This window comes from Dendrobium catenatum, unplaced genomic scaffold, assembly GCF_001605985.2.
Source record: "Dendrobium catenatum unplaced genomic scaffold, ASM160598v2 fragScaff_scaffold_671, whole genome shotgun sequence".
NCBI lineage: Eukaryota > Viridiplantae > Streptophyta > Magnoliopsida > Asparagales > Orchidaceae > Dendrobium > Dendrobium catenatum.
Window position 1 is genome coordinate 1,221,210 of NW_021319133.1, and position 23,048 is coordinate 1,244,257.

At 34.2% G+C, this 23,048-nt stretch overlaps 1 protein-coding gene across 2 annotated transcripts; it reads left to right on the forward strand.

Annotated features, from left to right (window-relative positions):
• Nucleotides 1–2,116: 2,116 nt before the first annotated feature.
• LOC110105640 (ras-related protein RIC1) lies at nucleotides 2,117–20,826 on the forward strand. 2 transcript variants are annotated; one of them, XM_020835221.2, is made up of 8 exons: nucleotides 2,117–2,251; nucleotides 10,281–10,353; nucleotides 19,014–19,061; nucleotides 19,135–19,182; nucleotides 19,252–19,323; nucleotides 19,534–19,689; nucleotides 19,839–19,942; nucleotides 20,506–20,826. In XM_020835221.2, the coding sequence occupies exons 1-8, from the start codon at nucleotides 2,238–2,240 to the stop codon at nucleotides 20,600–20,602; spliced, it is 612 nt and encodes a 203-aa protein (XP_020690880.1). In that variant the 5' UTR covers nucleotides 2,117–2,237; the 3' UTR covers nucleotides 20,603–20,826. The 2 variants fall into 2 exon arrangements, with proteins under 2 accessions (XP_020690880.1, XP_020690879.1); XM_020835220.2 differs by lacking the exon at nucleotides 2,117–2,251 and having other exon boundaries at nucleotides 10,258–10,353.
• Nucleotides 20,827–23,048: the final 2,222 nt, after the last annotated feature.

The window sequence follows — 23,048 nt, forward strand, 5'->3', positions numbered from 1 at the left end:
AACTCTGCTAGTAATTTAGACAAATGTGATAATGTATGACATTTTTATTTAATGAATAATTTCTTACAATCATTTATTGTAGTATTCTTAGAAAATAATTGTAGGTCCTGATGAAGATATATCAGAAGAGCTCGAGCACCAATCAATTCAACAAATTGGAAGGATAAGTCATGCATAATGATACATGTAGTAAATAAATCATGAAATTATGTAGAGACGAACTTACTATCAAACATAGAAATGGATGAATTAGAGTTCATTTGCAAGATTAGCTGACTTATATTACATATATCTCTTCTCTTGTACTTTTGCAAATGATGTCTTAAATTACTAGTGCCATTTTTGCTATCACATAGATATGCTACACCATATTTTTTATATTTACACCTTTATTTATCATCTTTAGGATTATATAATATCTCAAAATAACCCTAGATAGTTGAAGTCATCCTTTTGCACTTCTGAACACTTTATAAAACATGGATGATAGTTCAACACGCTTGGTACATAGAGCAATATGGAGTTTACTAGAGGAAATAACATTTGCATATATAAGATAGTGTTTATCTTTTTTAAGGGAAATGACTATATTCCTCCATGGAGGAGATTAAGAGGGGTGAGTTATATCCCTACACGATGAAGATAGTTATAATTGAAGGAGAGAAAAATGTTACACAAAATCTGCAGAACTTTAAGTTTTTAGTGTTTTTATCAATTGACATTATATGATCAAGTCAACATTCTATTACTTATTTTGTAATGCTTATAACGATAATTAGATAATTATTCTCAATTGTGTAATTATGTCTTCTTACATTATGATGAAGTGTAGACTCTTATATTTTTAATTTCTTATATCTTTAATTATATAATGGACTATTTTAAGTTGGTCAGGTTACATAATTTTTTCTCATTTTTAGTGTCTATTGAAACTTCTATTTGTGTACATGAGGAATATTTATGCAAATATGAGATGTAAAATATTTTCTCTTTACTACTACAAAATTTGTAGCATATAATAGTTTGATATCATCAGTGGAATGATTTTTTAGGCCAATAATTAATCCATCAATCTATAATGTTAAAATATAGGCTGCTTGATAAAATATTATTGCTCCGCGAGATTGCCCAAGATGCCCTCTCAAGAAAAGTTATACATAAGATTCCATTTTTCTATATGGAGGATTTTTGAGACTGAAAGATCAAAAGAACTCTATTGTCTAGTCCAATGATCAATGCTACTGACTACTGTCAATAATCACCACTAATATATCTTGACTTTTGTTATAAGATCACCTTCGCTTAACTAATGACATTCAACTATTTCATTTGGATTCTATTTTTCAACAAAAGGGTACTTGACCTCTGTTATATTTTTCATTATTCAACTAATGTTGTATGATCATTCTCACATTTGATAACTTCTTCGATAATCTTTATGACGGGAATCACATAATTATTCTCAAACGCATTAACTCTTATTCTACTTCAATTGTGGGGAAGAGCTTACTATTGTATTTTGAATTAATAATATATTATTTTAACTTTGTCATGCCCCATAGCTTTTCCCCTTTTTTGAGTTTTTCTCATTCAAAAAATTGAGAACGTAACAATTATAATTCTAAAATGAATTCCATTTTTTAAAGGTTGAATAAATTTTGTTATTACTCTCAAATGAATTATTTAATTGTTTGTGATTTTGATTTATTTAATTAAGATTTCTTTGAAGATTCATGTTAAATTTTTATTTCATCCACATAAATGAGGAAATATAGCAAATTATTTATTTTATAAATTAAAATTTAATTTAAAATAAATGGGTTTAAACATTGAAATGGAAGTGGAGTTTTTTTTTTTTGATAAAGTTAACTAAGGAAATATTTGGCCAAATTTATTCTAATATAGCTCAAGTTAACTAAGGAAATATTTAGTATAATATAATATGTGTAAAGTATTATATAATATGAATATTTATCTTAAAAATTAAATAAAAAGGAGAATATTTTAATTAATTTAATATATAATTTAATTATTAAAATGATACATAATAGATAGACAGAAGTATAGTAGATAAATTTAATTAAGCTTTTTGATGCTTTAACTTTACGAGGCGTCCACCCCCTCTTTAAATAACTCAAAGAACGGTTCATCTGCTTTCCCAATATCTTCCCTCCCTCCTCTACCGGGCGATTCGCTAGGGCTTCTCACAAGGTCGTTCGGTTGCCGGATTCTCTGCCATGAATCCAGAATAGTAAGCTCTTTTGTCTACTAAGCTCTTAATTTGATTCGGAGTTCTAAGTTATTGCTTTTGCTGGCCTAGGGCCTCTTCCCTTGCTCAATGTTTTTACCGCAAGCTGTATCGCTGCGATTCTCCCTTTGTTCTTCGAAGGAATGAATTTGATGTTATTAATTAGTGGTATTGTTTTGGTAAGGCTTCCTTTTGTTTGTTGCATCTATTTAGTTTTTTTTTTTGAAAAGGGCTTGCTTGCTGCATTTATTTGCAAATATGTTGCTTTCTTGGCACGGATGTGAGGTTACATGGAATGAATTCTTTGACGACTGTGGGAGCTTTACCATTGAACCGACTCTGTAGGTTTCTTTTGATTGTACTTCAAAGTCATGGATATTGCGTTTAATGATGCTCTCAGGGGTGGTGTTTTTTGGAGACAGAGCAGACAAAGACTAGTAGTTAACCGATAGACACGTTTGGTGTAATCTGCTTTTGATTTTATAGATGCCTCTTCCAGATCATGTTATAGGTTTGAAATCTTTGAGATCATTAGTCTAAGATAAGATGGCTGATCGCAGCATTACTATTGTATATTATTTCGCTTTTGGTTTAGAATTACTTAAGGATATAGGCTAGGTTAGTGTAGGCCGCTATGCAATGCTTGTTTAAACCTGTTTAATTGTCAAATTTGAACTGAAGTTTTAATTCAAATTAAGTTGTACAAATTCTTAACTCATGGTTGACACTACTAATTTGCATATTGAATATCTAGATAAATTGATGCCTGTGCTTATGCATCGTGTAATTTTGATTATTGTGCTTCATAATTCTTGTATGTATGTAAGTATTCAAGATCAAAGAAAGTTTCGGGTTCGTGATTGGCAAATAAACTGAATTTAATTATTTTTCGGTAATGGTGGGATCAAGTTTTTGGGGTTCCTTGAGCTATGAAAGGAAGTTCCTTGCTCATGCAGCCTGTCATATTGATTATTGTGCTTCATAATTTTTGTGGATATATAAGTATAATAAGTCAGGGAAGGTTCAAGTCTTGTTATTGATGAATAAGCAAATTTTTATTATCTTAATCATGATAATGGTGAGGTCAAATTTATTGGGGGTTGCTTAAACTATGAAAGGAAATTCCTTGTGTAGTAGTTATTCTTTAATATCATCTTAATTTGTTACTCCATAAATCTTCATAGATGGCTTTGAGTTTGTTTAGTCTATTCATATTAGTTCCTTTGTATTATGGGAGTGATTTTGTGCCACCAGTTTGATTTAAGTAACTTTGAAGTTCATTGTATTCGTTGCACTTTTGTCCTCCTTGTTATCAATCTGCCCCCATTAGGAATTCATGTATGACTTGCCACAATCTATTTTTAAGATTACTAGATTTTATAATGCACTAACCTCAAAGCTACTTTACCTAAGACCAACGTTTGATTGAGCCTAAAGAATGGCTTGAGATGAGCTCATTCCATTTGTTTCATCACAATGTGGGTGATGTAGGACATCTTAGGGTCTGTGGATCCTAATGTAGCTATATAGGCTTTGCTTGGAACAACATTTAGACTGTTTTTGTGGTAAGAAAACAACCAGTAAAAAAATAATGTGTTTGGAAGACAACTTTTTCATTGAATTGTCAAACTTGCTTTTAAAAAGCTAATTTTTTAAAAAGTAGTTTTGAAATTTTGGTTGAGAAAGGAGCTTTGAAAAGCAAAAGCAGAAAAGCTTAAGTTGTCATTAAGCAAAGCCATAATGTGATGCTATGTATGAAAACACATAATTTAGATTGGATATTCACATTTCAGATGATAACAATTTAAAACTAATTACTTCCTTTTGATGTAAATGGGAAAATATGAGAAATACATGCTAATTAATAAACTAAGGATTGATTAAACTATATAAAATCAATGAGAAACTGTGAAACAACTACCCAAATTCTATTAATTTTTTGCAACTAAAATTCAGCAATAACATATTGTCCTAAAATCAAGAATAATCTCAAAAGCCAATGATGAATTATGAAGAAGAAAAAAGAACAAGGAAAAGATCACTAAATACAAAAAAAAATTATGCCTCTTATCAATACAAGGAGATAAATTTTCTTAGAATTGATAGTATTTCACTTGCATTGTACTTGAAGGAATTATCATTCAACCAAGCATACACAAAAGATTGAAAGGGAGTTAATTTTCCTTTATCAAATAAAGAAGAATATACTAGACGCACATTTGTGAACCAACATCTGATAGCTGGTCGGAATAGCAACTAAAAAGAATAACTTGATTTATTTTTTTTGAGATCAAAGTTCCCCACTCCCATTAATTAAGGCTTTTGAGGCCATGAATCAAATGCTACATCAGATTGAACCATCGACTGTGCCAACCAACATAAATTATACCATAACAAGGAACCCAATTAATGTAGAAACCTTTCGTTCTTGTAGGCCACATCATGTAAATAATTAAATCTAAAGTAAAGGAAAAATTGTAAAATAGGAATTACAAAATTAAATTAAAAATTATGATTAGTTTTCAAATTTCCTTGACAATTTCAACACGTGTAGGCTCATTGAATTGAGTCAGTGGGTGTCTTATTTTGATGTTTTTGTTAGTCTACCTTCTTACTTTAGGGTTTGCTATAAATCGCATAAAATAGACTTTTCCCCTTTGGGCTTGTTATTGCTTCTTGTGAATTGGTTTTGACATGGCGTACTTTGAGGCATTATGTTTGAGTAAGACTAGTACAATGAAATTATAGTAGCCACGTTGATTAAATAAAACCACATATATATGCTTTTATAAAACTATGTGAAGTATTTATTGAAAAAAAGATGCAAACATGTTTTAAGCAGCTTTATATTCTCATGAAGCTCTTTTTATGATTGGCAAAGAAATCAGCCCTAGATTCTACCAATGCTAAAGGCTTATCTGCATTTTTTTTTCAGGCCTGAGTGAAGTCTAAAATCACTATCATTGTGTGTTATTGTGAAAAGAACTTTTTTAAGTTTATAAGTTCATCTATTACTCCCATACCAAGATAAAATTGTCAAAGGAGCAAGTTGGCAGGGCATGGTGGTCCTATTGATTTCTCCATGTTAATGCTAATAGAAATTTCATTTATGATGAAAAATTGCTTCCACCAAGGTTGGAAGTCTGCGCAATGCATTCATATATTTATGATCAAACTATCTTTGTGATCGCTCAAGAAAAACTATCCCAACCCTTGAGCCTCCTTGATGTGTATGAGAGAAACTTGAAGTGGTTTTTCTTGAGGTATATTATATATTCGTTTTAGGGTGTTTGCAGTTTTTTATAAAGATAGTTATAGAATTATTGTGGGGAAAGCAACTTTCTTGAAACTTCTGGTGGTATTACAAATATTTTCTTTTTGACCATGAATTTCTTTCTAGTAAACGTGTTGTAAAAGCATCTTCCTGTCAGAGAAGTTTCTGAAAAGAAACTAGAAAGCAGTTGCTAAATAGATGTAGTAGTGATCTAAAAGGCGAAAAAAACTAGAAAGTTGCCCCAAATAGACCCCATGTTTATTTTAACAAGATTTTATCTTATGTTATACTGGGATTTATTTGTATTTGAGATCTAGACTTCTATCAGTGTAGACCTCCATAATTAATTACCATTATAGATCACAAGATAGTACTCTTAATTAAGGTGGTTGCTTAGTCTTATATTTATACTTGGGTTTAATATTTATGTTTGAAGTTAGAGGAATGGTTAAGTGATGTACGTAAACTCAATCATGATCTCATGTTTCCATGATCTTGGATATTTATGTTTACCCACTTTGCAAATGTTAGAGGTTTCCAACCATAAGAATAGGGAATCTATTCAACAATAATGAGTTACCCCCTCTTAGGTATCTATAGTGGAAATGTATATTTTAGAGATGCGATTTTGAGAATGATGTTAACTTAGTTACTTGGCAAAGGGCATACTAGTTTTACCAAATAGTTAATAGGAACAAAATATGGCAAGATAAAAGCTTTTAGATGCATGACATGATTATCAATTATTACCAAAATTCAACTTGACTCAAATTAGAATGTAAGACATATGAGAGGTTAATTGGTTAGTTATGTTCGGGCTTGCCATCATTGGAATTCAACTTGACACATTTTGTTTTGGGGCTTACAACTATTGGAAAGCCGAAGTTTTAATTTACTATGTTTCTTGGCTTTGTGACAACCCAAATTGATCAAAATGGTTCGACTATGATGGCCCAATCAAATAGAATGGCTTGATTATATCACTAGCTTTGTGTAGGCTTGGTTTATTAGGTTGGGATATTTCATCCATTGAGATGTTCATAAGTGGAATTTATATCTTTAAGGGAGAGAATGGCCCAGTAATGGGCATTATGGCGATAATTTAGGTAAGGTGAACTATGGATCTTTGAATCTCACATTGTTAGCAATAAGGCTTGTTTAATCAAATGATTTGATTTTGATTTTTGATTTGGTGTATATTTTGATGCACATTTTGAGGTGTTGATCATAGGGCCCCTTGAATCAATAAAGAGATTTCAAAACTGAACTCATTTTCTTGGTTTATCTGCATGATTAGCTGAGTCAATATTGATTGTATTTGAATTAGGACTATGGGTGTGATAATTTGGCTCATGAGTGGGCATTTTGATTGTTTGTTATCCATAAGAGGACGTTATAGTCTTCTTTAATTACTCAAAACATTATTGGAAACCCTTGGTTAAATTTTTGATCCTTTAAACATGTTTATTGTTGCACGTGCATAAATTTTGGTGCTCATGTTTTTCAATTATTACCTTGAAAGCAAATTTATAGGTCTTTTGTATTATTTAAAAAAATGTCAATTTAATGCCTTTACACATTTTTGTATAGCATCAACTTGATTATTAGGCTTCCAATTTTTGTGGAGCATCGTAGGTTTATGTATGATTATGGTCATGTAGACCAAACTGCAAATGCTTTTTACTTTTGGAACATTCTTTGTTATGTTACCATATATACACATGAGGGTCATTTTTTCATTTGGATTTTTAAATTTTATTTGATTATGTATATGCCTTACAAAGATCTTGACCTTGCCCATTAGTCACTATTGGACTTGTCATTTGAGCTGTACAAGGAAACCCATGTGACTTTTTTTTGATTTGAGTTGCTTAATAGTCTATTTAAATCCTTTGGTTTGGACAATTTGGAAGACCTTGTTGTCCTTTCTTTGGATGATAATATAGATATGTGAGATAGTTCAGCTTACTTCGACATTATTTTGTGGAGCCATCTTAATATCAAATTATTTATTTGGAAATGATTAAGAATTTCTATGCATATCCGTGTTGGAAACCTTTAATAATTAATTCATCCTTATGATTATTTTTGCATTGTGATCATTGCAATTTTCTTGTTAAGAAGAAAATTGATGACTAATATTGGACATTAGTCTATTAATGTATTATGTTTGTTAGTTATAAAATGCCAAAAAAGGCTTGAGAATTGAGTTTGCAAACGTACATCTCCCAATGATTTTAGCGAGTTCTCTCATGTTAAGAAGTCTGAGGCATGCTTTGATAGATGATGTAGTTGAGCAGAATAGGAGCTGCGCTTTAGAAAATGCTATGAGGCTCACCATGGTAGTTGTCATATTGGATGAGGCATAATGTATGCAGTGGAGATTTTGGAAAGAGTAAGAGAGTTCAAGGAGGCCTTTTTTTGCTATTGATGGTATAGTTGATGTTGTACTTGTGCAATTAGTCGTGTTTGGGCTATAATGAAAGTTGTGAGAATTGGATTGTGCGTGCATGAGAGAGCTCACAAGTCACTAGCACAAAGGAAAAAGTTGAGAATGTGCATGAAGACATGTGAGAAAGTGACTTTATGAGATATAGAGGAGCAAATGAGTGAATTGAAACAGAAGGAGGCATCATAATCATGCATGTTATGGCTTTTTTCTGTTCATGAGATCCACACTCGTCATGATTGTGCGTTGGAGTTGGGATGGTGTGCCTTTCTTAGGGGGAATGTTGTGCGTTTCTTTGGGTTATACACATGTGACAGAGAACATGGCTTATCGGGTTGAATCTATTGTAGATTCTCCTCGTTGAGATTGTTATTTATTATTTGATTCTTGTAAAGCATTAGAAAAAAATTCAAATTTTATTGGAATTAATAAAATAATTTTCATGTGCTAATTGGTGCATTAATTAGGCTTAAGTATGCCTCAAATTAAAGTTAAATGGGTATTAGTTTTAGTCTGGAACAATTGAACCTAATTATAATTATCAACTCTTAATTAGGCTAATTGAGAAATATTAATAACATTAAGTTCAAGAGACCCTAATTTTGGGGTGGACACTATTTCTCTATATATTTTCTTTGTCATTTTAAATGGGTTGGTTTACATCAAATCAACCAAATATTTTCCTATAGTTGGATTACATCAAGGTTCAACTTTAAGCCCATATATTTTTACTTTAGTCACAAATGTTCTTACTAGACATTTGCAAGAGGATGTACCTTGGTGTATTCTTTTTGCTGTTGATATTCTTTTTGTTGATAAGACAGAGAGTGAGTTGATGAAAAACTTTGGATTATGGAGGTCCAGTTTAGAGTCTAAAGGTTTTGGTATGAGTAGATCTAAAACCAAATATATAGTGTAATTTTAAAGTAATAAATCTAGTGGTTGGATTGTGACATTGAGTGAGAAAGTCATGAAAAAGACTGCACATTTTAGATATATCTGGTATATTGTTTAAAGCAATGATGAAATAGATGAGAATGATATTAGTAGAATTAAAGTTGATCGGTTGGTTGAGTAATGCATCGGGCCTATTATGTGTTGGAAAATTACCCCTCAAGGGAAAATTTTATAAGATGGTGGTGAGACCTGCAATGCTTTATGGCGTAGAATGTTGATCATTAAAAGTGAAGCATAAAATTAAGTGTTGCAGAGATGAGGATGCTTAGGTGGAGTGGCTTTACACTTAGAGACAAAATGCTAAACAAGTTTATACATGAAAAGGTCAGAGTAACTGTAGTGGTAGATAAGATTAGAGAGAGTCGCCTTAAGATTGTTTGGTCACATAAAATATCGACCTTCCAATGTTCTGTTAGGAGAGTAGTTGTATTAGATCCGGCCTATGTTAAGAAATGTAGAGGTAGACCTTAAAAAATTTGATTAGAAAGGATTAAAATGATATATTTTTTATTAGATTTAAATGCTATTTTGACCCTTTAATATGACACGATGGAGAAAAATGATTCATATAGCCAACCCTTTAATACATGGGATAAATACTTGTTATTGTTGTAATTTGTTGTCTTTAACGGGTGAAAGGATTTGTGGAAGAAACCATTGTTATTGTGCATATTCTTATCCGATATTAAATTGTTTTTTTTTAATGGTGCAGAATCCTGTCATGACAGTTTCAAGAGGCTGTGATCGGTTGATTGATCCATCTATTCTGATATTTTTAATTCATACTTTAGACGTCATCTAACCTTTTCTCTTTTCTCTTGGAAAAATTTAGTTATTAAATTTAAACTATTGCATTTATATTGGTAGAATTGGCTTTGCAACTGCCATTCTTTAAGCTTTTTCTGGAAACTGCTTGCATTTGTTTGCTACTATTATATGTCAATCATCAAAAACATTTTGAGATGTTCCACACTCGAGGAAGAGTGTTTGTAGTTTGAATGATAAAATGATTTAGTTTGTACCTGGCTTAGATTCCAGTATGGCGAAAGCGGAGTACTGTGATCTATATCATGCAATTCAAGTTCCATCTTGCATCTTAGAAGTTTTAAATCCATCACCGTCATAAAAGTTTTTGCTGTACTTAATACAAGTTTTGTAGGTCAACGTTACTTTAATTGAATGCATATCTTTTTAAATATTCTTGAAGTTAGGGCCTTAGTTGATATGTTTTTTCTTATGCTTGACTTCATGAAACAAAATGCGGGATACCATGTAAATGATAGTTTGGAATGTGTGAAAGTTTGTGCTGGAGGTTCGTTTCAAAATTTGATGAGTTTTTCTGTCTTTTGCAGTGACTATCTTTTCAAGCTTTTGCTAATAGGAGATTCTGGGGTTGGCAAGTCATGTCTTCTTTTACGATTTGCGGTAAAAAAGTTCATTTTGTTCATGCTTTATTTTTTTTCAGCAAGCTGATTTGGTAGAACTCAGTATTCTTCTTTTAGTTATTGCTTTCTTTTTTACTATCAACATACATGTTATCATACCATAATATGTTAGCAAGTTACATTCCATTAGATGAAAAAATAATCGGTCAGTTTCCAAGATTCTGAAGGCCATCAAACTAGCACACCCGATAAAATGAAAGAACAATTGTTCTTCAGCAAAATCTGTGTTAGTTTGAATACCAAACTATGCAGGAAGCAATGCTCTTTCAATTCTCAAGCTATCTCAGTTTTAATATAGATGTTTTGGTTTATATTACTCCTGTATTGTACACTCACATGCTATGAATGTTTTGTTCTTGCATGTGGAACAAGATTTTCGTTTATGTTTGTAATGAAAGCACACACGGCTTTTACCTTGTACTCACATATTGAAAATCAAACTTAGGGTTGGTGGTAGACACTTACCTTGCATTTTATACCTGAGAGATTGTTAGTTATTCTAGATAGATTATCAACTGCCTTAATTTCTTTTTTGGACAACTATTGAAGGAACATGGAACTCATAATCTTCAAAGGGATCCTTGAGCACACAAATTAAGGGTTCTAACCGTTGGATTGATATGCTTATGGACATTAGATTGCAATCCATGTCTCTTCTTCTTATTCTAGCTGTCACCCCTCTTAGGGAAATTTTATTTTTTTTGTAAATAAATTTGATTTATTTCCATTGTAAGCCTTTAGGAGAAGTCTATAAATACTTGTATATTTGTACATAGTTAAGCAATAAAATTCAAAGTAGTTTTATCTACTTTTCTATTTTTCTTTATTGTCAAGGTTAGGGTTTCTATCTTCCAACTTTTGTTCTTTTTTCTTTCTCCTCCATCAAAATTCTTTATTTTCTTCATTATGGTTGATTTCTTTGATTTCCCTTCCAAAGTTTTGACCATCATAAATGTTGAGAATTCTAAGGGTTGCAAGTCTCATATTGCCGGAATGGAAAAAATTATTTGATATGATCCCAAATTATTAAGACCTTTCTTAAAGGAAAGGAAAAGATCCATCATCTTATGGATCCTCCTTCGGAATTGAAAGACCCAAAATTTGTACCTTGGTATGAAGTGGATTCTATGATCATGACATGATTGAGGAATACTATGATGCTTGAAATCAGTAGGTTATATACTTTCATGCTTTCCTACAACAATACTTATCTAGAACAAGTTCAAATTGTTTTATGGCTATTCAATTATCTTCTTTTACCATCCTTGGTGAAACTATATGCAAATTTGAAAGTCTGTGTTCATTTTGGGAATGCAATTTATGTATATTGATTCATAGTTTTTGTTTCCTAGTTTATTTCAAATGTTAAAAATATATTCATGATGTTAGTTCGTTTACAAGCACAAGGTATTCTTTAGTATTTTTGAACAGCTTGTTAGATCTTACTCATTACTGCATGTTTTATATGGAATTCTAATAAATATATATGGAGTTAAAAATTCTTTCCAAGTCTTGCTGCCGTTGAATTCTCAGACTAAATGTTGTTGTAGTTTATTAGTTGTTTCTCATATTACTCTGCTTTCGATGCAGTTTTCCCACCGCTATCCTTTTTTATTCACCCCAATCCTTGCTAATCCTGTTGCTGTTCATTGCCCTTTAGTGTTGTCGCCTCCAGAGTTTCCCACTACCTGCTGCCTTTTGTGTTGTTTGTTTTACCTTCTATGGCATGGTTGTCGCCTTATACTCCTGTTATTATCTTTAACTATAATTACATTACACCCAGACACCCAATTGATGAGCTTGCCTCCTCAAAACCTCTCAGATTTGCAGTAAATGCATTTCTATTTTGTTAGATCCATTAAAAAAATCTTGATTTTGATTTTATAGAATATTTAATACTGTTGAAGTTCAAGAGGGGTGAATTAAAACTTAATGATTTGAGTAATTTTCAACAGATTTTGGGTCCTTTTTATTTTGGTTTTTAGAAGCTTATAAATAGGACCCTTGATGAATGCAATGCAAAATTTATCGAAAATTAAATGCTAAAATCGAGTTCATGTTTTTCTGTCGTAATGTGTTTGTTGAATGTGTATTATTTGAGCTCCATTCATGTATGGAACGATTACTTCTGTGGGAGCCTTCTTGTTTTTATGCGAACTCTGATTCTTCTCATTTGAGTGATTTATATACTTATTCGTCTCTTTTAAATTGTTTAATCGCTAATTTTGCATGTGATTGAAAACTTTTTAAGATACATGTTAGTTTTTTTGAAGTTGAATCCCAACTTTTTAATTTTGCTGCTTTTTTTGTGGAATTTCACTTTTTTGGGAAATTATTAAATTATCATTTGAAACGAAGCAAATTTGCTGTTCTTTACATTAAAATGAAATTTTTTTTTCTAAAATTATGAATTAAGTAACTTGTGGATTAAGTATTTTATTTGCTGTTTAATACGCATCTCATCATAGGACATTAGAAATCTTTGATCCTTAAGCATCCTACATCAAATTGGTATTAGATCCTCAGGTTTCTTCATCATGTTGACCAATGTATGACCCAATACAATAATAAGCTTTTATCCTACAATGTGGGTTCGGAGTCAATAGTTCTAATGTGATTGCATATTTACTAAGTTTACAAATCTCATAGTTATATATAGTTTGCTTCATGGCTACTTTCTTGTTTTGTGTTTTGTTAAAAATCTTAGGCAAGGAATTAGGATTTTCTTAAGCCTCAATTTATAAAAACCCAGGTAAGACTTTAACTAGATCTTAAAATATTGATGCATACTATGGTCAATCCATTAGTGACCACTCCCATAGTTGATACATGATAGGAAACAACCCAAAATAATGGAAAACTGAGCAAAAAATTGCAGCAAACAACAGTTTTTCCCATAAAATTGTAGGAAATCTGAGAGAAAACACTTGAAATTCACTAGTAGAAAAAGAAAAACAAACAAGATGCAAGTGATCCTCAATCCGAGAGGAGGATCGATCTCTCCCGATTCTCTAGACGCCGCTAGAGCCCAAAGAAAACCTAAACCTAATAGATATGAGATTTCAGCTAAATTCAAGATGCCCTAACTCTAGGAAAACAAACTATTTAATGCATACAAATCAAATGGAAATCCCTAAACAATCCCTACATTCAAATTTCCCTCTCAAATCCCTCAAAATTCCTTCCAAAACTGCTCTTTGGAACCCCGTTGGCTTGTGCGGCTTGTACAGGAGGCGGAACTCCTCCGCCATTTCGCTCGCAGGCTGGATTGGTCCAATAGACCGATCTAACAATACTCCCCTCCCAAAGAGCCACCTTGTATGCAAGGTGGACATACGACACCCTCAATTCCTTTTTCATTACAAACAGTAAGAACCTGAAGAGTTAGGTCCTTACACCTGTGCCCGGGCGTATACCTCTCATCACATCTGAAACAAATCCCCTTCGCTCTCTTCTTATGTAATTCTGTTCTATGAGCTTCTTGAAGTTGCCTCTAGGTCTTTCTTCGGTAGTCTTTTCCTTCGAAGTCTCCCTAAGAGTACCCAGTGTTGGCTCCTTGGGTGCCAAAAAGGTGGTGGTCATCCTGTACGAGCCTCTTGAACTATTGCCTCATGCTCCTTTTTCCAGGTTCCTATGATTCTCCACCAACTGAGCTAGCTCCATAGACTCTACCAAGTCTTGAGGTCTCATCACTCTGACTGCTACGCAGATCTTTGATTTCAGTCCCTTCATAAAGTTCCCATCCAGTACAGACTTTGGAAGCCGATCCAATCTACTGGCATGGTACTCAAATTGCTCACGATACTCCACTGTTCCCTCCCTTGCTGGTTTGGGAACGTTCCAACATGCAGTCCTTAAACTCTTTCCAGGTCCTTATTGGTTGCCTCTTATCCCTCCACTGGTACCATACTAAAGCTTTCCCTTCCAAGCTTAATCTCAGCTGCCATCAGTCTCTTCCCCTCCGTTAACCTGTTGACGGTAAAACACATTTCCACCTTGTAGATCCACCCATGGGCATCCTCCCCCTCAAAAATAGGCATCTTCACCTTCCTCACCCTCATATCACCTCCGTTCCCTCTGTTACCTTCATAATTTCTTCTTCCCCAAGGGGGTGGTTCCCCTCAAGTGTCCCAATCATCCCTTCTACGTTCATATCCAAGCCTTTCATCAAATTCCCACCTTCTTTCAGATTCAACACCCCTTGTATAACAAACCCCTCCCCATTCAGATGCAATCCCCCTTTGGACATAATTACTCCTTTCCCTTTCAAATTCGGCACCTCTTCGGTCATAATCAAGTCCTCGTCTTTCCAATTCAGTCTCTCTTCTTTCGAATTCAACATCCTCCCACTCATGCCCAAACCCCTCACATCTTTCCATATACCATCTACCGGACTCCTCCCTAGGAATAGGCCCTAAGGGAGACATTTTTTATGTTCCCTGCAAAATCTCCACCTCTTGATCTTTCCTTTCGTTTGGTTGGCTTCGGATTTTCCCCACTTTCATGACTGTCGACGCCTTCCCTTACCTCCGACGGTGATATTTTGATTTGACCCTCGAGCACTTTCTTCAACATCTCCTCTAGGATGGAAAATTTCGAATCGAACTTATCATGGATGGCTGAAATGTCTTTTTTTTTTAAATCTGAAACTTGAGTTTGGAGATTTGAAATTTCAGATTTCATTTGTCCAATCTCCACTTCGAGGCGTTTCTCCAACGTATCCATTTTCTTGGCCGCCATTGATCCCCTGATTTTTGTAGAAATAAAAATCTAGACTTCGACCTTCAAAAACAACAACTTTCTTTTTCGAAATCCCAAGAACAGTTGCTAAAATTAACCAAACAGCCCACAAAAAGGTCCCCAAAACAGCTTTGATACCAATTTGATTGGAAGCAACCTATAATGGAAAACAGAGCAAAAATCTGTAGTAAACGGCAGTTTTTCCCACAAAACTGTAGGAAACCTGAGAGAAAACACTTGAAATTCACTAGTAGGATTGATCTCTCCCGATTCTCTAGACGCCGCTAGAGCCTAAAGGAAACCTAAACCTAAGAGATCTCAAATTTCAGCCAAATTCAAGATGCCCTAACCCTAGGAATACAAACTATTTAATGCATACAAATCAAAAGGAAATCCCTAAATAGTCCCTACATTCAAATTTCCCTCTCAAATCCCTCGAAATTCCCTTCCAAAACTGCTCTTTGGAACCTGTCGGCTTGTGCGGCTTGTACAAGAGCCGGAACTCCTCGGCCATTTCGTGCACGGGCCGGTCCGGACCGGTCCGATAGACCGGTCTAACAATACACTTATAGATTTAAATCATTATCTTCTCCTCTAAAACCTGTCAAACATGTAACGCTAAAATCATGTATGATCAAACCTAATCTTATTAAGGAAATTGTAGTCATGAATTTTCTTTTGAAGCTGAATTAGATGAAGATTTATAGTTACAATTGGACTGTTTCTGAGGAGTAAAAAATTTAGAAGAGGATTTATAATTTTACCATGAGTTGGTATCTAATTGAGATGAATTTTAATATGCACTTATATTAGAATAGGGTGTTTGGTTGAACACATTACCACATGGTTTCAACTTAACTATGGAATTTCAGTCAACACAAGGAGTTCAAAATCATTATCAAGCATTGTTTTTATTTGCCACTCATTGTTTTCTCGCATCAAGTATTGCTGCAGTTTACTACTCACTAGTCACTATGGTTTATTGAGCATCAAATATTGAAATAGAATTCTAATTTGCTTTCTTCATATGCATGCTTGTTGGATGTATGTTCTTTGAGCATCTTTTTGTTATGGGTGGTGATTCTCAAGGGAGGCCCCTTATATTGGTGAGGTCTAATTTTTTCTTTTGGAGTGATTTGTATCATTGTTTTAAATTATTTAGTTTATGATTTTTTTTTTGATTGAAATTTTACATGCCAAGTTTTATTTTTGAAATGTGAACTTGATTAGTTCTTGAATTTTATTTGTCTTCATTATTTTCTTATAGAATTTCAGATTTAGGGAATTCCATTTTTGTTTGATATCCTTTATATAAAAATAAGTTTTTTTGTAAAATTATGAATTCCAATTTTGTTTTATTGTGTACGTCATTTTAAGTTGTATTACAAACCCTAGATTTTTAACCATCCTACGGCAATGCTTTTTGCTCTTTAATTCATCCTTTTTTCTTTAATTCATGCCTTTTTTTTTCTAGAAATGTCATTTCAGGTTATATTAGAATGATTTTCTTTATTTAGATTGATTCTTACTCTATCCTTAGCTTATTTTCCTTGTATTTTCTTATCATTCTCATGCATTTTGTTTAACATATTCATTTAAGTAGTTTTTGTTGCTAATCACTCGAGTCATATAATTAGGGGGCCTAACGTAGTTGTGCTTTTACGAAATTTCGACCTGCGGTGCTAAGTTTTATTTTTCTTGAAAAACTCTTAGCTTTAGGTTTCCTTTGGTAATGCTATGTTGTATTGTAGAAAATGAAGTTGTAACTAACACGATGAGCAAATCAAGTGTGTTGGTTGTGATTATGAAGCCATCCATGTTCACATACAGTGCTTCTTAAAATTTTCGATACTCATACAATGTCTTTATATATGTGGTTTTTTAAAAGCGAAACACTACAAAGCATTCTCAAATAAAGTCTTACTTATGTCACATGTTCTCTTGTTTAGTTTAAGAGATAATGATGGAATAGTGTGAAATTTGATTGCCCAAATCATAAGCTTCCACAAAAAGTATAAAAAAAAAGGGCATATCAATACCTATTTTACCTAAATAAATTTCTATATTGTTATCTGTATTAGATCATTTTGCATGCCTTGTAAATTTTTCCGATATATTTGTGATTTGATATAGTATCCGGCTCTATTTAAATCGTTTTTCCTTGATAGCCGTGTTGCCCCTCCTTTGTCTATCTTCAAAATCCATCCTAATTATTTTGAGTTGGCGCATATTCAGGTTCTTTTTCAATCCGCTAATTTTATCTTTATCTGAAACGATGACTTCTACGTTGCCCTGAAGCATAGTCCTAGATATCCTTTTTTCTTAGATGACAGACCATTGGATTAATATCCAAGAGGCATTATTAAGCATTGTCAAAGGGATGAAAGAAAAAGATCTTTGGAAATTTTAACTGCTTTATTTTATTGGCATGTGTGTTCATCTGAAGGCATTAGTGCATTTTATTTACTGATTAGCAGTGTGAACCAGAAGGGATAAAAGTTGGGTTTAATACACATTTAATCAAACTCATTTTCAAGCAAAAAACTTGTGCCTATGATTGAGGGTCAATTACTTGGTATATCTACACTAATTTATTTTTTAATTATCCAATGTGGGATGAAACTTAATACTCTTACATGACTTAACAAGCTCCCCTCACATGAGAGCTCTACATATCCGTCATCATTCCCCCTTACTCAATTCTCTTCAGTTTCATCAAGTATCATGCACTTGGAGGCTGGAGCCCACTCAAATTACGTGGAGCCTTCATGGGAGTCATCTGCCTTTGATCCTAGCTCAATCATGATAGAGGGGGCTGAGATTCATGAATGAATAAACCGCTTGTTTTGAACCATTATTTATGATACCACTTGTTGGGGAATGTGAATTGAAAGGGATCTAAGTTGTGCTCGATGAACCATCAATCAAATGTTTACAACCCAAAAGCTCAAGGCTTTGTGAAGGCTAAGCACTTGGTATTTCTAAACAAACATATTTTTTACATTTTTAAATGTGGGACTATAATCAGCACTCTCACGTGCATAACATTTATTGTGACATATTTAATTGGCAGTACTCTTTGAGCTCTTCATGTCAATATCGTTTATAGTATTAGCTTTTGTTGGAGTCCATGGGGCCCACACCCTATACGTGCATTGGTTCCCACCCCAACCCCATGCATAGCTCACCTTTTGTGGGACTTACATTTCAACTAATCTTAGTAGGGATCTTTTAGCACAAGGAGTTAGGATTTTAACAATTGGATTGATCTCCTCATGGATTTAGGATTGGAATATGGGTGTTCCATCTAGCCGCTGGCCCTTTCGTGGTGTATTTATTTTCCTTTTTTTAATTAGTCTTGATTTGTTTTTATTGTAAGATTCTTGGAGGAGCTTATATATATCTCCATAACTTTATACAAGAAAAAAAATCCATAAAAATTCAAATTACATTTTACATATTTTCTTCATTCCACTTTTCTACTGCTTTCATTCCCCTAATCTTTTGAACTGTTAGTTAACCAAATGATCTCTAATTGTGAAAGATGAACTGTAATTTTTTGTATTGAATTATACTGTTTAGGAATTCACAACCTTGAAGATGTCATAGGAATATAAATTACTCTTCGAGTAAGAAGTGCCACTTTACAAGCCTGTTTATTTCTTAGATTCAAAATTTTCTTTCTATGTTGGGATGCTGCCATCTCCAGCACTCCAAATGTTCAGTCAATGCATGCACGTATGAATTGTATTCATTTTATTGTAATATTTATTTGGCATGCCACTGTGTTATCTTAAGTTAAATGTTTGACATGTAATCTTTCTTTAAAATAATATTTTCTGTTTGCATGATAGTTGATTAAATCTTGCTCACAGATTGATTAATTTGTTCACTGCATAGGATGATTCATACTTGGAGAGCTACATCAGTACAATTGGAGTTGATTTTGTAAGTTTGTTCGCCTCAAGCTTTGCCACATTCCTTGCATGCAATTTCTAACAGGAAATTTTGTTCCATTCAGAAAATCCGCACTGTTGAGCAGGATGGAAAAACCATAAAGCTACAAATAGTAAGTAATAAAATTTTGCTAGTTACATTAACCAGAACCCTGGCTAATATTTTGATATTTTCTATCTAGTGGGATACTGCTGGGCAGGAGCGCTTCCGCACAATTACAAGCAGTTATTATCGTGGTGCTCATGGCATAATTGTAACATTCAAATCACTCTTTCCATTTATTATATTCTATAGATACTATGTTGTGATCTATCTCTCCTACACTTTGGGCAAAACTACCAATCTGCACTTTAGCTATATAGCTTGGCACTGGGTGTAAGCCCAAAGTGTGTGGGAGAAGCACCACTCTTTTATGAGGTACTATGCTTTTGTTCTTGAAACAATGGGGATTCATTCTGCTTAGGTCGTTTATGATGTGACGGACCAAGAAAGCTTTAACAATGTGAAACAATGGCTAAATGAAATTGACCGTTACGCAACTGAAAGTGTGAACAAGCTTTTAGTGGGTAACAAATGTGATTTGACTGATAAAAGGGTGGTTTCCTACGAAGCTGGCAAGGTAATTAAAGTGTTTTAGTCATCCTCAACTTTCTGGGATAGTAATTAAGCTTACATACACGCTTAATGGGTAACATTGAGCCGGACAGATTACTCCATATCCCCAAATTAACTTTTTCACACATTTTTTCCAATTTTTCTCTTTTGAAGGCCTTAGCTGATGAGGTTGGAATCCCCTTTTTGGAGACGAGTGCTAAGGATGCTACAAATGTTGAACAAGCCTTCATGAAAATGACAGCCGAGATTAAGAGCCGGTGAGCATTGGCTATTACTAAAAGGCTCCATTGAAAATCTCCCCAATACATTGTCTACTTACATTCCTGCTATTTTTCTTTGTTCTGAATTACTTAAATGAATAATTAACCTTCTCAAGCTAATTTTAAGAATATACATAATACACACACACTTACAAACAATTCCATATAATTAGGGATGTAAATGAGCGGAGCTTATGCGAGCATATTTTGTGTTTGTGTTCGCCTTATTTAAAGTTTTGTACGTTTATGTTCGGTTCATGGTTGAAATTGTTCGTGAATGTTGTATTTGTGTTCAACTCATTAGAATTCGAGCTAAATGTAAGTTAATTTCAATAAGTAAAAATAAATAAATAACAAGCCAAATTTGATAGAATTATTCTATTTATTCACTAACTAATTAATTACTCCAAATAAAATAAAAGTAATAATAAATAATTTAAAAATATAAGCTGCACACGATCAAGTAAAGTTTTTTTGACAGCTCTCTATATAATATCCTTCTATCATTTACCAGGACTCAGATTCTGCTCTAATTGTAATTTTTAACTTTTGGGTTACAGTATGGCAAGCCAACCCACGGTGAATACCGGCAGGCCAGCGGCAACTGTTGAGATGAGGGGGCAACCAGTTGCCCAGAAAAGCAGCTGCTGCTCATAGGCGCTTTGCCTGGATTCTGTGTTATCAAAAGATATGGCTTTCTGCTGGGTGCAATTCCCCACTCAATGGGTGGTTATTATTATGGCTTTAGGTAATTGCTGCTCATTCTGTAGATATTTGTTAAACCTTCATGTTACTGGGTACTATAATATGGTATCAACATTCTGAATTCTGAAAATTATTACTTGCAGTAATCTTTTCAATAGTCTACTTACTATTCAACATCCTGTGACTAGATAATGTCCTGTTATGTTCTTATAGGCTTGGGAGAATGTGTGAATGATTCCTGAACAATCTTCTGCTATTTTCCAAAATGAATATTTGCAATTTGCTCATTTGATTGTTGCATTATGGAAGGTTCATAAGTGAACTACTCTACAAATTTTTGTTAGAATTTTTCGTGTACAAATGTAGTGAAATTTATTAAAAAAAAACGACTACATTTACACAGCTCTGCTGCTGATTGTTCAAATAACTACCGCTGGCCGCGCATCTAATGGACCGGTCTGCGGAAACAGAGGCGGAAGTTTTTCCGCCTCTCTATGCTGCCGATAGAACCGCGGACCAATAGAGCAGATTAGGAAGGATTTTTGAGGGATTTGAGAGGGAAATTTGAATGTAGGGACTGTTTAGAGATTTCCTTTTCATTTGTATGCATTAAATAGTTTGTTTTCCTAGGGTTAGGGCATCTTGAATTTAGCTGAAATTTGAGATCTCCTAGAGTTAAGTTTTCCTTTGGGCTCTAGCGGCGTTTAGAGATTTGGGAGAGATCGATCCTCTTGAATAGAGGATCAATTGTATCTTGCTATTCTCCATTTTCCTTTCATCAAATAATACAAATTATCTACCGTTTCGTGGTTTTGTGCGGATTTTTTGTGCAGAAAGCTCGCTGTTTTCCGAAGATTGATAGGAAATACTCGAGATCTACAAGCACTTCCTATTAAATTGGTATCAGAGCACATCGATTGAAGGGGAACCAATGGCCGGAAGGAAAGTGGAAGTTTTGAACGGAGAATTTAGGCAACTCAAAGCAGATTTTGAGGAAAAGATTGCTGATTTTCAAAATCAGATTGCATCTGTCAATGAAAAGATGGAGGAAAAGTTCGCCGTGGTGGAAGACATGTTGAAGAAATTGCTTAAAGCCAAAACCAAACCGGTGACATCAGAAGCAAAGGAAAAACCGGTGACATCAGAAGCAAATGAAACTACCGGCGGCCATAGAAGAGATGGGAACCCTAATACGTCTAGGGGAAGGGAAAATTCAGAAGTGGAGATTCTGGAGGGAGAAGACGGAATGCCTCCTATAGAACAACTTTTTAGGGAGGAGATGAGAAATTGCTACGCAAGAAGGCGTGCTGAATTTGTAAGGAGAATGGATGATTTTGATTGCTGGGGTGCTGATTTTGAAAGAAGAAGAGAGGATTTTGATAAATGGTTTGGGTATAATCGTCGTAGGTAAGATCGTGACAATTGGGGAGCACCTCTCATTTCGAGGAATGGAAGGTTATGAAAGATTTAGGGGATACGGGTCTGACCCGAGGGTGAGGAAACTGAAGATGCCAATCTTTGAGGAGGAGGATACGCACGAGTGGATCTACAAGGTAGAAACATATTTCGCTGTCAATGTGCTGACAGAGGAGGAGAGTTTGACGGTGGACCACCACCTTATTGAAATCCAAGAAGCCAACATTAGATACTCTTTGGGGGACTTCGAAGGAAAAACTGGAGGAAGATGTGGGGACAACTTCAAGAAACTCACAGAGACAGAATTACAGGAGAAGAGGACGAATGGGCTTTGTTTTAGATGTGACGAGAGATATACGTCGGGGCACAGGTGTAAGGATTGAACTCTTCAGGTTCTTACCGTTTGTGATGAAGAAGGAATGGAGGGTGTCGTCTTTCCACCTTGCGGACAAGGTGGATTTTTGGGAGGGGGGTATTGTTAGACCGGTCCAATCCAGCCGGTCCACACAGGACCGATCTGCAGAAACAGAGGCGGAAGTTTTTCCGCCTCTCTATGCTGCCGACAGAACCGTCGGACCAATAGAGCATATTAGGAAGGATTTTTGAGGGATTTGGGAGGGAAATTTGAATGTAGGGACTGTTTAGGGATTTCCTTTTTATTTGTATGCATTAAAGAGTTTGTTTTCCTAGGGTTAGGGCATCTTGAATTTGGCTGAAATTTGAGATCTCCTAGAGTTAGGTTTTCCTTTGGGCTCTAGTGGCGTTTAGAGATTTGGGAGAGATCGATCCTCCTCTTGAATAGAGGATCAATTGTATCTTGCTATTTTCCGTTTCCCTTTCATCAAATAATACAAATTATCTACTGTTTTTGTGGTTTTGTGCGGATTTTTGTGGGGAAAGCTCGCTATTTTCGGAAGATTGATAGGAAATGCTTGAGATCTACAAGTACTTCCTATCAGCATCAACCCCTTTGTCCTTTTAC

What these genes read in the sequence shown, in the direction of transcription:
- LOC110105640 (XM_020835220.2), top strand. Translation starts at nt 10,258, where the DNA reads ATGAGTTTTTCTGTCTTTTGCAGTGACTATCTTTTCAAGCTTTTGCTA. An exon ending in GTACAATTGGAGTTGATTTT is followed by an intron (nt 19,062 to 19,134) that starts GTAAGTTTGTTC and finishes TGTTCCATTCAG; the next exon opens with AAAATCCGCACTGTTGAGCA. An exon ending in GTGGTGCTCATGGCATAATT is followed by an intron (nt 19,324 to 19,533) that starts GTAACATTCAAA and finishes CATTCTGCTTAG; the next exon opens with GTCGTTTATGATGTGACGGA.